Source organism: Branchiostoma lanceolatum, chromosome 1 (assembly GCF_035083965.1).
Source record: "Branchiostoma lanceolatum isolate klBraLanc5 chromosome 1, klBraLanc5.hap2, whole genome shotgun sequence".
Lineage (NCBI taxonomy): Eukaryota > Metazoa > Chordata > Leptocardii > Amphioxiformes > Branchiostomatidae > Branchiostoma > Branchiostoma lanceolatum.
Genome location: NC_089722.1, coordinates 36,164,598 through 36,176,759, shown reverse-complemented (window position 1 = coordinate 36,176,759; position 12,162 = coordinate 36,164,598). Strand labels below are relative to the sequence as shown.

At 40.9% G+C, this 12,162-nt stretch overlaps 1 protein-coding gene across 4 annotated transcripts in view; it reads right to left on the bottom strand.

Moving 5' to 3' along the window:
- Positions 1-12,162, bottom strand: part of LOC136421347 (probable U3 small nucleolar RNA-associated protein 11) — a 44,026-nt gene that overhangs the window by 11,509 nt on the left and 20,355 nt on the right. For all 4 annotated transcript variants that reach the window (XM_066408583.1, XM_066408600.1, XM_066408590.1 and 1 more), the window contains exons 3-7: positions 8,857-8,959; positions 5,052-5,165; positions 4,679-4,766; positions 3,814-3,935; positions 1,009-1,119 (exon numbers count right to left, since the gene is read on the bottom strand). In XM_066408583.1, the coding sequence (XP_066264680.1) occupies positions 1,009-1,119; positions 3,814-3,935; positions 4,679-4,766; positions 5,052-5,165; positions 8,857-8,959 (538 nt within the window). The remainder of the gene's footprint in view (positions 1-1,008; positions 1,120-3,813; positions 3,936-4,678; positions 4,767-5,051; positions 5,166-8,856; positions 8,960-12,162) is intronic.

The window sequence follows — 12,162 nt, the reverse complement described above, 5'->3', positions numbered from 1 at the left end:
CTTTATGGTTTGATACACATCTTTAGTGGGATGTACGGATATATGGATTTCTCTGAAGTGCATGTGACAGCAATAAACTGTACAATGAAAGTTTCAGTCTTTTTAGTATCTATCTTTCGTTAAGAAATACAGGATAATATGTTTACAACATAAAGCAATCGTTAAAATCAATGAAAAACTCAGTTCTAGTCGTACTGCTGGTTGTGCTGCTGTTCCCGGGCGTCTGCCAGCTTCAGATAGCGTGAGACCAGAGTATAGTTCTCATCACAGAAGTCACGCCATAAGTCCTTGGGTAGGTTCTTCAGGGAATGAGGTCTGATCTAATTATGAACCCACGTGTGAATAGCCATGAAACAATCGTATGCATCACCTGTGCGCGATACTCGATCTGACACGAGGAAAATTATAGCCTTGAAAGCAGGCTCTTCAGCGGGCGCGCTGTACACCGGTTGCCACTGTGCTCTCATGGCTGCACTTTTAAACAACATCGACAATATCAGGGAAAACTGAAACCATCAGAACACGGTCGAAATGTATACATTTTTCACCTCATTGGTATAAAAAGAAGGCCGTAGTGAAGTCTGTATTGGAGGCAATAAAAATCTTACGGCGACGGAAGCAACATTTTGAACATGTTCAAAATCATGTTTAGCTGTATTTTCCGATGTAGGACGCTTGGCGATGGCTACATTTACGTGCGATTTACCTGTGATTTACCTGCGATTGACCTAGGTACACTCAAAAAACCCATCGTACGATGTACCTACGTTATATGTGACCACCACTTTGTATGTGTAACCTATTGCACCCGGTTTTTCCCAAACATACGACGTACGGCGCTGTCATGACGGAAGAAACGCCATCGTAGGTACAACGTGACTTTAGTGTGACCGGGGCTTAAGATGACGAGGAAATCTGGGGCTTGGGAAAACACACACACACATTGATACACACATGACTGACACACACACGACCGACCAACACACAACTGACCAACACACGACTGACCATTAAGGTTTTCTTTATGTCCATTTTCTGTCGGATGATGTGCAGTTGTTTCTCCCTTTTCATTCTCTGATGTAACTCGCTGTAGTGCTGCTCTCTATCCTTCACTACCTTCTGTTGGAACACAATTCAAACAGATGTAGGAGTGAGTGAGAGAACAAATGAAAAACAAACAAAATAATGGTACTATAAATGTGGGGATTCAATTTTGCGGTAGGGGGGACAAGGAGTGTACACATTGGTTTCAAGCTTACAGTTGAAACAATGGGGTAGGCTGGCATTAGACAGAACAAGTATTTCCAGTGGTTTTAAAACCCTGAACATTACAGCATCACAAAAATGTCAAAATTTACAGTACTCTCGTGTTGTGCATTATCATTGTAAATACAAGTAGAAAGCCAACATTTGCGAGAGCAAATACAACATATTTTGCCCATCTCCCTCACAATCTTCCACAGGACATGCCGCAGTCTTCCGCAGAACCGCCAAGAGCCTTCCACATAGTTTTGCAACTTCCTATTGCAACGACTTGCTAGATTTTTTGCAGAGCCTGTTAGAATTTCTGCGGAACGCCCCTGTGAAAGACCGAGTCTACACAGTAGTATGCCGCTTGACAGGAGGAGGAGAAGAAAAAACAATGTATTTTGCCCATACTGTAGGCGAAATATGAAAATCCACATTGCTACAACATACCTGTACACACAGCTACCTTATCAATGTACAAGTTGATACACATAATGCCTACTGCAGCATGGCTTGATTGTGAAAATGGGTAACAATGTTGGTCACATGGGTATAAGGTCATTCAGGAGTTTTTCTTCTCATAGACTTCTATGTTATAATACATGTTTTACATAATGAACCTTAACACGAGTATCTTCACTTCACTCGAGTGAAAATAAGTACCAAGATTTGGTAAGGGACATCCCTTAGGTAGGATACAAAATTTAAATGGAGGTCCCGTGTTTGGAGAGAGCAACACCTCGTGGGTCTAAAAGAACCCGCCACACTTACGGTTCATCCCGGCATAAGTGGATCAAATAAATCTGTCCGGATATTCAGCTTGCACTATTCAGTACAAACCTGGTGTGTTAAGCCATGAGGCAGTTTACTACATGTAGGTATGCAATACAAACAAACACTGACACATTTTTTCTTTTTTAAATATGATAGAATTATGAAGCAGAGCAGTGTCACAGGCTACATTGTAACTGAAAGTAACAATCCACACATCATATGCTTATTCATTCTTTGTTGAGCGCATTTAACCTTCATTGCGTAAAAAAATTGCCAACAATTTCTAAGCATCTACATGTATGCGTTTTATATGGAACTCATAAGCTGCAATTAGTCTCTCCCCGCAAGAGGCACTTTACTGCTCCTAGCATACCACAGCACCACTCAATACCCGGGACTGTGTACCTCCGACCTCTGCATGGCCTGCATGCTTATGTCTTTGGTTACATTGTATAGACAAACTTTGACCAAACAAACATTTTGCATCAGTTGGGCAGGCTAAAAGAGAATATCTCACAGCTAGAAACACCAGTTCATGCAGCCATTCACTTTTTAGGGTCCACAATCTTTTACTTTTAGAGTAATACATGAATGAGACCATAAAGGGGGGGCAAAGGTATTAGCGCAGGCACCTAGACCCCAGGGTGAGAGAGCTCAGAATTAAAGAGGGCATTAAAACATTGAAAGCCTTTCTTGGTGGGATTTTTGGTGAAATCTTGGCAATTCTGGGGTGGGTGTGACAAGTTAGACCTCATACTTGTAAAATTTGTTGACAAAAATGACCCTTCTCCATCTTTTTCTCTTCTGGACCCTCGGGAGATAGTGTGATGGTCGCGAGCGGGCCCTTATAAGCAAATGGGCTGACTCAAGTGCTCTCGCTCGGGGGTGTTTCCCCGGAGAATAGCCTTGATTCTGATAGATGACGGTCTACAGAACAGGTTAGAATTTGAGGGTAAGTTTCCTTGGTCAGAATCTTTGGTTCTATATATATTAAGATATTGACACCTAATTTCCGCCAACTTTCCCATAGGAATGCATGCATTATTTGCCCGAACTGGAATACCCTAATCCCCCCTGAAGGGAATCTGTAGAAGTGGAGGCAAGCCATTTCTGCTATTTCTATGGGGTTTTCACTTCAGATCTGCTATCTACATGTAAGCAAGGGATAGGCTTATGTTGACTCATATTTATTCATGTATTGTCCCATTTTTAGGATTTTTGGCCTTTTTCCTTACTTTTTAACCCTGCAGCCAAACTCAGTCTCCTCAGGACTTGACCCTGTACACTAGGGTTGGAACTGTTGGTGTTTACCTGCCAGGGGGTAGGTAGTGAGGGGGAGGTTGTATGGGGGTAGGTGCCAGGGTATCAAGTGATCCGGGACCTTGTGAGTATTGAATTTTGCCATTGTTAAGGTCATTTCTATGCCCTGGGCCTTGTAAACACCTGTCCCGAGTGGTGGTCAGATCCCCTTAGATTGAGCTTTTCCTGCTTTGGCAGGTTGCAAAGGGGATATACAGGATAGGACTATAGTGGGCAAAGCCCTTCTGTTCTTAGGTGATCATATTTTGACTTAATTTTCTTTTTTTCTGTCAATTTTCCACCTATAACCTATGAGTTTGCCATTATTGCCCTATATAGGCTGACACCTGTTGAGTGACATGATTGACAAATGTCAGTTCTGAACTTAGTTTTCCTACAAGGGAGAAATACAATATGTCGGAATCTTTTGTGGACAGCAGAAGAGAGACCCCTATCAGTTTTAAAGTGAAATGCAATATCAGTCCACATCACCTGAAAATCTTCGGCTCCAACTACCGTCTGAAACTGCAGGGTTTCTGTCCTGGGCCGGTTGAATGTACGTGAGGCCAGCTCTTTGGTTGTACCGAGGTGTTTGGCAAGATCAAAGTCCTTCACTGAAAAAGATTGTGATCAGACTTGTGTAAAAAGAGAGGTATTGTTTTGGGTGTGTCAGTGTCTTTTGTTTGTTTGTCTGTGTGTGTTTCCACACCTATTTCAACACGCTAGGCACATTAGGACTGGTGAGAAGTTAGGGCAAAGGTTCAAGAAAGGTTCCAGAATAGGGGATAAAAGGTCTCATATCTAAGTCTGTTAGCTTATTGGGAACCAGTGGGAATGCAGACAGAATCAGTGAAAGTATTCACAGTATTGAATAAAACAAGAAACTAACAAAATCTCTAAATACATGTAATTCATGGATGTACACATGTATGAGATTTGTTACATGTGAGCCATTTCTATCAATGTGTTTGGCATTCCAATTGTCTTCAGCCCTGCTATAACATCCTAAAGTATCACACATTGTGAAGGAAGAATTCAACCCTAACAGAGACTATTGTACAGAAGTTGACTTTGATAGAAATTCTGGAACCATCTTTGACACTGAAGCCAAACATAGACATTGTGATTTATTTCTAATTATCAAGAACATCTGCTGGACTAGAAGTAGCAACGCATAAAAATCTCAACTCATAAGTGTCAATACCAAAGAATAGAAAAACAGCAACAAATGTTGTCTGTTTGTCATGCAAATAAAATAAAACTGGTTTAACTTTCTCTATGCTGTGGGCCATCTAAATATCTCATTTTGCATGAGTCACAGTAGAAGTACACAATTGTAAGTAGGTGGGAGTCTTACCTTCTTCCTTGGAGTCTAAGAAGAAGGTGTGTTTGTTCTTGGCACTGTGTCCAATCAGGTGAAGTTCAGACTGTAACTTCTCTACTTTCTGCAACAATATAGTCAATATCATATACATTAGCACAACTACATTCAACTTGCCAATCAAGATCATTATGTTCAAGTTGAGAGGTACAATAGCTTCAAAACATAACACAAAAAACTTTGTTAAACTCGATTTCAGTCAACCATGTCTCAATGGTTTTTTCATCAATGGCATTGTTGCTACCTTTTCAATTGTACCCGGTATGTTTAGTTGTGAAACAACCAAGGCCTGCAAAATTTCCAGTTTTTCATACTTTGAGCTCTTCCTTAGTTGTCTCATTTTACAAACCTTTGCTTCTGCAGACAACTTGTAATCCACATATCGAATGTCTTGAGCCTGCATCATTTTTTTCTGTTCTGGTGTGGCGCGCTCCGTCGTCTGAAGTTCCGCATGTTTCCCTCCCTACACAATATAAACAGCAATGTGAAGAACTTTCTCAGAATCAGATCAACTTTTATCAAAACTAATGACATCTTTTTATCTGTCCAACAACCATTCCCCATTCTGCTAAGTTTGTTTGGACCAGTCCATCAAGAAACAGCGGTATCATGCCAGTCCAACATACATGTACCAGTATACCCAGCCCTACTGATGAATATTGTCAGCTAAACACCTTACTATATTTTCACACCATCTACAATGAAGATGCACTTTTTCTATGACATGTAACGTGGGGTCCCATAACTTCGACAGTACCATAACTTCGAACAAGTTTTACTTTGTCTCATTATGCAGAAGAGAGAAATATTTGTTTCTATCCACGTACTGTGCTGAATAGAAACGCCGATAACCCAAGTTCATGCATATAGCTGTCGTCTGAATGAAACACGGATTTGTGTACAGTTAACTCATTTTTGTGCCAACAGGAAAATTCGGCTATAAACAATGGCTACGTTCGATGCACGGTCATTACGTAATGGCAACTCTTACATAAAGAACAGTCAGCAATCGTAACGCAAACTTTATTGTTTTAAACATGAGGCATAAAGCTATACAAAACACACAAAAAACCTAGGTGTTCGTTAGATTATATCACGATTAAACTTGTCTCAAATAACGAAATAACCGCGGCTTCGAACGCCCTCCCCCTTTACGTCACGGCCATTCCGTTGATCATGATTCGAATGTGATGCTACAGTGTTGACATTTCACGGTCCCCGTCTAAATCATGTACTAGCGCTATCGAGGCTCAAGAACGGCAAATCTTATTAATCTAGCTTGGAACACGTCGGATAAACTTGCATTTGTTAAGTTTCCGTCGGCCGGCTTGCACGTGGTTCCACAAGCAAAGGCATTGATGTTGCAAACATGTAACCTAACCCCGCATGTAAATTAAAATTGACAGGCCGCTTTGCTTTGATGTGGGCGGCAGGGATCGGGGATCTCTGAATGCATAAACACGAAGTTCATTGAATGTTAATGGCGATTTCTCATTGCTTGCTCAAAAAATATCTAGAAAATCAGGGATAGCGAGCCCTAAAAACAATAGACCCCTTTCCAAATACCGCGGCCATTTTGAATCTAGCGCGAGAGCGCGTGGTTCGAGCTCGGGAAAGCGCGGGAAAAGTACACACGGGAAAAGTACACACGGGAAAAGTACACACCCGGTAAGTCCGAGCCAGCGGTAATAGAAAGCAGCGTTGAGTCATCTTCGGCGGCGAGATGTTCTCCTCCTCGGTGAAATCCATCGATATATTTGCATGGCACAAGTAGATGATATTGTTGTGGACACTTGGACTCGATATCGGCCAGTAAAATTGTGAATTTCTGCTACTTTTCCACAGTTCCTACCGGGATGTTGAGCACGCGCTACAGTTATAGAATGCTAATATGTTTACACCGCGTGCTTGTAGTTAGCTTAAGTTGAGAAAAATCCCACAAAACATACACTTTTCGGGCTGGGATCCTTATAGCTACGTTTAGGTATGAATATAACTCTTGAGCCTTTTGGCTGTCGTGACAATGCCAACATCATCTTGAAATTACGTTAGTTTGAGGGAGGGGCGTGTTTTCTGTGCAGCGTTACATCGACTTCGCTCAGCAATATCTTATATTCCCGCCAAATGAAATCCTGCAGAACGTTAAAATATAGGCTTGAGTTCAATGTCCTTTTGGGTACAAATTTGGCAGCATTCCGGCAGCTTTTTGACGATCTTTTAGGATGCCAAGAATTTAGTCTTGAGGACTCCAAGTACGTGAGTTAAGGTGTGTTTTCCACTGTATCTGACGTTTCTTTAAATCATTTTGCGCGGCAATATTTCAGATATCTGTTGCCCGGATGGAACCCGAAAAACGTTAAATAGTATTGACTTGAGGACTGAAGGACCTCATGCCGATATTTTTCCTTTTTTGTTAGGTTTCATCCTGTGGAAATCTGAAATATTTCCGCGAAAAGTGATGTAATGAAACACGCCCCCTGCTTTCACTCACGAACTTCATCAAGCTAATCTTGGCACTAAAATATTGTCAAAGTCAAAGGAGCCACCGAAGTTCCGTCAAATTTCTATATTCGCAAAGCCCTCAAGCCCATATTTTCACGTTTCTGTAATATCATCCGACGGAAATTAAGATATTACGGCGCAAAGTGAAAACACTCCATCTTCACTCACGTACTTTAGGTTTTGAAATTTCAGAAAACTCGTCAAAAGAAGCCGCCAAAATTCTGCTAAATTCCTAACCATACTGACCTTAAGCTCAAGCCTACATTTTCACGTCTTTTTTTGCTGGATTGTATTCAGCGGAAATGTCAAATATCGCCATGCGGAGAGATGTAACAAGAAAGAAAGGAAAAGCTAGACAGAAAAGAAAGAAAGGCTAGACAGAACACACGACCCCCTCCCAACGCGCGTTTTCCCATGCGAAGTTGGCATCGTCCAAAATTACGGTCACGACCAGTAAAATTCTGTATATTTCTATCTAAGTAGCTATAAGGATCCCAGCCCGAAATGTTTTGTGGGATTTTTCTCAACTTAAGCTAACATTACTAGGGAAACTACAAGCACGCGGTGTAAACATATTAGCATTCTATAACTGTAGCGCGCGCTCAACATCCCGGCAGGAACTGTGGAAAAGTAGCAGAAATTCACAATTTTACTGGCCGATATCGAGTCCAAGTGTCCACAACAATATCATCTACTTGTGCCATGCAAATATATCGATGGATTTCACCGAGGAGGAGAACATTTCGCCGCCGAAGATGACTCAACACTGCTTTCTATTGAGGACGCCATTACCGCTGGCTCGGACTTACAGGGTGTGTACTTTTCCCGCGCTTTCCCGAGCTCGCACCACGCGCGCTCGCGCTAGATTCAAAATGGCCGCGGTATTTGGAAAGGGGTCTATTGATGATGTTGTTTAAAATATGTCATAACTTTGCATTGAATTGACTGGAAAAACAAGGAAGATTTGCCGCGTCCTTTCTGTCACATGCGGTGCCGTGCCGAGTGCAAAAGTCACAATTTCAGTTTCCGATGTAACAATGCTTGCCCGGCAGTTTTGGACGTACTTGTGGCACATTTGTGGCTTCTCTGCGTTCATGCTATGGGACCATTTGTATGAAATGAAGTACCTACTCTCATTGCCATACCAAAGAACGGATCGTCAACGTTGACATGGCTTGGAACGCAACAAGCGGCGTAAACAGTCGCTAAGTCACAGCACGCCCCACATCGGTGGCTTCTTACGCACGGTGAAAAAATCATTTACTACAGGGAAGCTGAAGTTAGTTGACACAAAATTAGTCTGTCTGTTTACTTAAAATCGTGCCGACAAATTAAAGCGAGACAAAGGTATTTGTATGTCGAAGTTATGGTACCCTAATTTGAATGGAACAATATGAAACGCTATATTCATAACAACAATTTTCTGGTTTTACCGACTGAGATTATAGTGTGAATCGTGCATGGACGATGTAAAATCAACTCGACAACGGAAAATCCTTAAACACCGCCACTCTAATTTATCATTCGTCAAATGCAACATTTTTCAGACAACCGACACTGGTGCAATGCGATGTCGAACTCATAAATTTACGTTTGAAGTTATGGGACCCCACGTTACATGACTATTGTGTGCCTCATTAGCAGTTACTGACCTGAAGTCTGGAGTTGATCATATGAAAGTAGAATTCATCAGGGTTGTGTTCCAGGGCCTTCTGCTTCAGTCGCTTCAAAATACCCTGTTTGTTGTGGTAATCCCTGTAAACAGCAACAACAATGGTTCAGGTCTTTCCGCTCAGGCTGGTACAGTCAAACCTGCCCAAGGCGACCACCCGGGGGACCGAGGAAAAGTGGTCACGTTGAACAGGTGGTCGCCTTGAAGAGGATCGACTCACAACATGTTTCTAGGTCGTGGTGTAGTACATAGATGGATAGAAAATGATGTGATTTTAGACAGCATAACCACCAGCAGGTTTAATTCTCATTGACAGAAAGATCCTACAAAACTTTTCTTTTTCCGTTATCGTTGTAATGTTTTTGTACCGTTACATTGTGTACAAATTTCTGTCATAATTTTGACTACAAAACAATGTCTGCCTTGATGATCTTGAAGCACCCGCACACACATGTATAGGTATATATGTATAGGTATATACATCAAAGAATGTTTGGACATTTAGAACAAGCAATGTATAAGTATATGACATGTGATATGTCGATATGTTGCTCTATCCCATATGATTGTGTGTAAAATCAAACTCATTTTTATGCACTTATTCGTTTGTATTTTAGTACGTAGACCTTACGAAAGTCGCTGTGCTTTTGTTGTGTCAATAAAGATCTTCAATCTGTATAAAATCTAAGCCCTAGAAAAAACCTGCCACCCCCAGCGTTCTTTTGGGCTCCGACCGCTGGATAAAAGAGGCAATAAGTTTTTCATATGACTGTGATGAAGCGAAGGATGAAAATGAAACACTTTGATATCGCCGCCAAGCTCACAACTGTGTCGAAAGGTAAGAGTGCAGCAGAATGTACAGCATCGGTGATCACAAACAAGTAGTGTCCAATAAAGGTTTGTGAGATTCATGGGAATAACAAGAAAATAAGCATCTTGATATTCATCAACTAGAGTTCCAGGAACACATTATCTTTGCCAAATAATCATGGGTTATTATGGATAGTGATTGATATTTACATGCTTTAGTATCTCCCCGCCTGAAAATTTGATGACCATGCCGTTTGGAAGTTATGAGGGTGGGGCAGTCTAAATAGGGTTAAAATCATTTTGTGGTATACAATGTATGTATGTATTTAAAGTGCTGGTATGTATATGTTAAAACTGGTCATGAAAAAATATGAGTATGTTGACATTATATGGGCCCTCAAAGGTTTGAAATTGCAGTGTCGTAAGTTGAAAGTGATAATGAAATGGTACGGACAATATATATGAATAGAATAAATCTTTATTCCTTATCATACACATTTTGAAACACATAGTAAATGTGACTTTTCCTTACCTGGCAGTGGGCAGTTTTGGAGCAGTGAACTCTACAAGCAGAGGAGTGGGTTCGGCTGGTTTTTGACGTGTTTTTAGGTGTTTTTGTCAGGCTTTCTATTTTGTCCCTTTTTATTATGTCAGTCACCAACGTGCATTGGACAAAAATGCCTAAACTGAACATGCGAAAAACCAGCAGGACCCACACCTCTGCTTGGAGTGCTGTGCTCCATTTGTTTATGTGACCTACTTTTCCCAGGCCATCTGTTTATATGACCTATTTTCAGGGACACTGTCACATGTTTGAGAGTCCCAATATAAAATGCAGTGGATTAAACTTTCCTTACTAATTATGCCAATCAGCTCCTAATTTGCATAATTAGTTGTTGATTATGTAAAGCACTATCTCAGCTATCTACATACCAAACATCACAACGATCTGTCGACCCCTTCTCAAGTTATTCATGTCCGAAGATCAAAACAAAAACACCTACTGCAGTTCCAAACAAGCCACTAGGGGGGTAAACTTACACAACTTACTTGCCGTGGCATGAACTATCTACCACACAAAAATCATGACCATATAGCACTTGCAGAAAATATGCCCTCAAATTCTGAAGCTCGGCTGCAATACCTTACCTTAGCTAGAAGGCCCATTATCGAACTTGACCTTCCTTTCTGTAAACCCTACCCATCCACTAAATATCATGCAGAATCATCAACAGCTTCTCGAGTTGTGTTGTCCACATACAAATACAAGTACATACAAAGCCGACGGGGAATGCCAGGGAGACCATTTTTTAACTTGACCTGCGTTCCCACAACCTCTACTGTACACACCTACCAAAAATCATGAAGATCCATCAACGTTTCCGTCACTTTTTTTGCCTACTTACATTGTACTGTACAAACACATAACAATGCAAAGTCCGCTGCAGTACTGTTAGAAAACGCCAGGTAAACCATTTTCGAACTTGACCTTTCTTCTCACAACCACTACACACCTACCGAAAATCATGAAGATCCTTCAAACTCAAAGGTTTCTCAAGTTATGTTCTTGACATACATACAGACCCACCCAACAGCTGGAGTAACCGAAAACATAATCTTCTCCGGATTCTCGGCGAAGATAATAACAGGAGTAATAGAAATGTTCATATACAGAAGCATCGTGTTTTAGAAAGGTCAGCAGGTCGCCAATCCTATGAAACCAAGATGGCGTCGGCGACCAACAACACAATATTTTTTTCCCGCTGCGAAGTCATTTTTCGGAGAAATTCAGTAGAGAATTTTTTGTTGAAAATACAAGATGTGGATAGACATCTTTGTGAAATCTGACTTTCTGATGCCATGCACCACGTAATCATCTAGAAAGTTTTAAGTTCAAACCTAACCGAACCAGAACTCACGGCTTGCGGTATTCTATATAAGATCGACGGGCATAACAACATCAATATTAGGAAGTATTTTGTCCTGTCTAGTGTAATTCACAAACCTTTTTATTTACAATGTTGTTAACAGTGTGAACATTTTATTAAAACACTTTATTGATAAATTGATGCTATTCCATAGATTTTTGTCTGTCAAGGTCTAAAAAATGTTGTCGCCTAGGCAGGTTTGACTGTACTGTGTAATGCTCACTTACTACCGGTAGGCCACATCAATTTGATTTCCTTGAATTGCAGACATTCTAAGGTGAAAATTCATACAAATGCATAATCATATGCTATTTATGCAAATCTGCATTTAATTTGCATGATTATTAAGGAAAATTCACAGATCCACTGCATTGCATAAAAGGACTCTTAAACATATATATGTCACAGTAGAGATTGGAATCCAGTAGAGTCCAGAACTCTACTACTAGACAAGTAGAGACTGGAATTCCAATCTCTACTAGTAGAGACTGGAATTCCAATCTCTACTAGTAGAGTTCTGGATTCTACTAGAGACTGGAATTCCAATC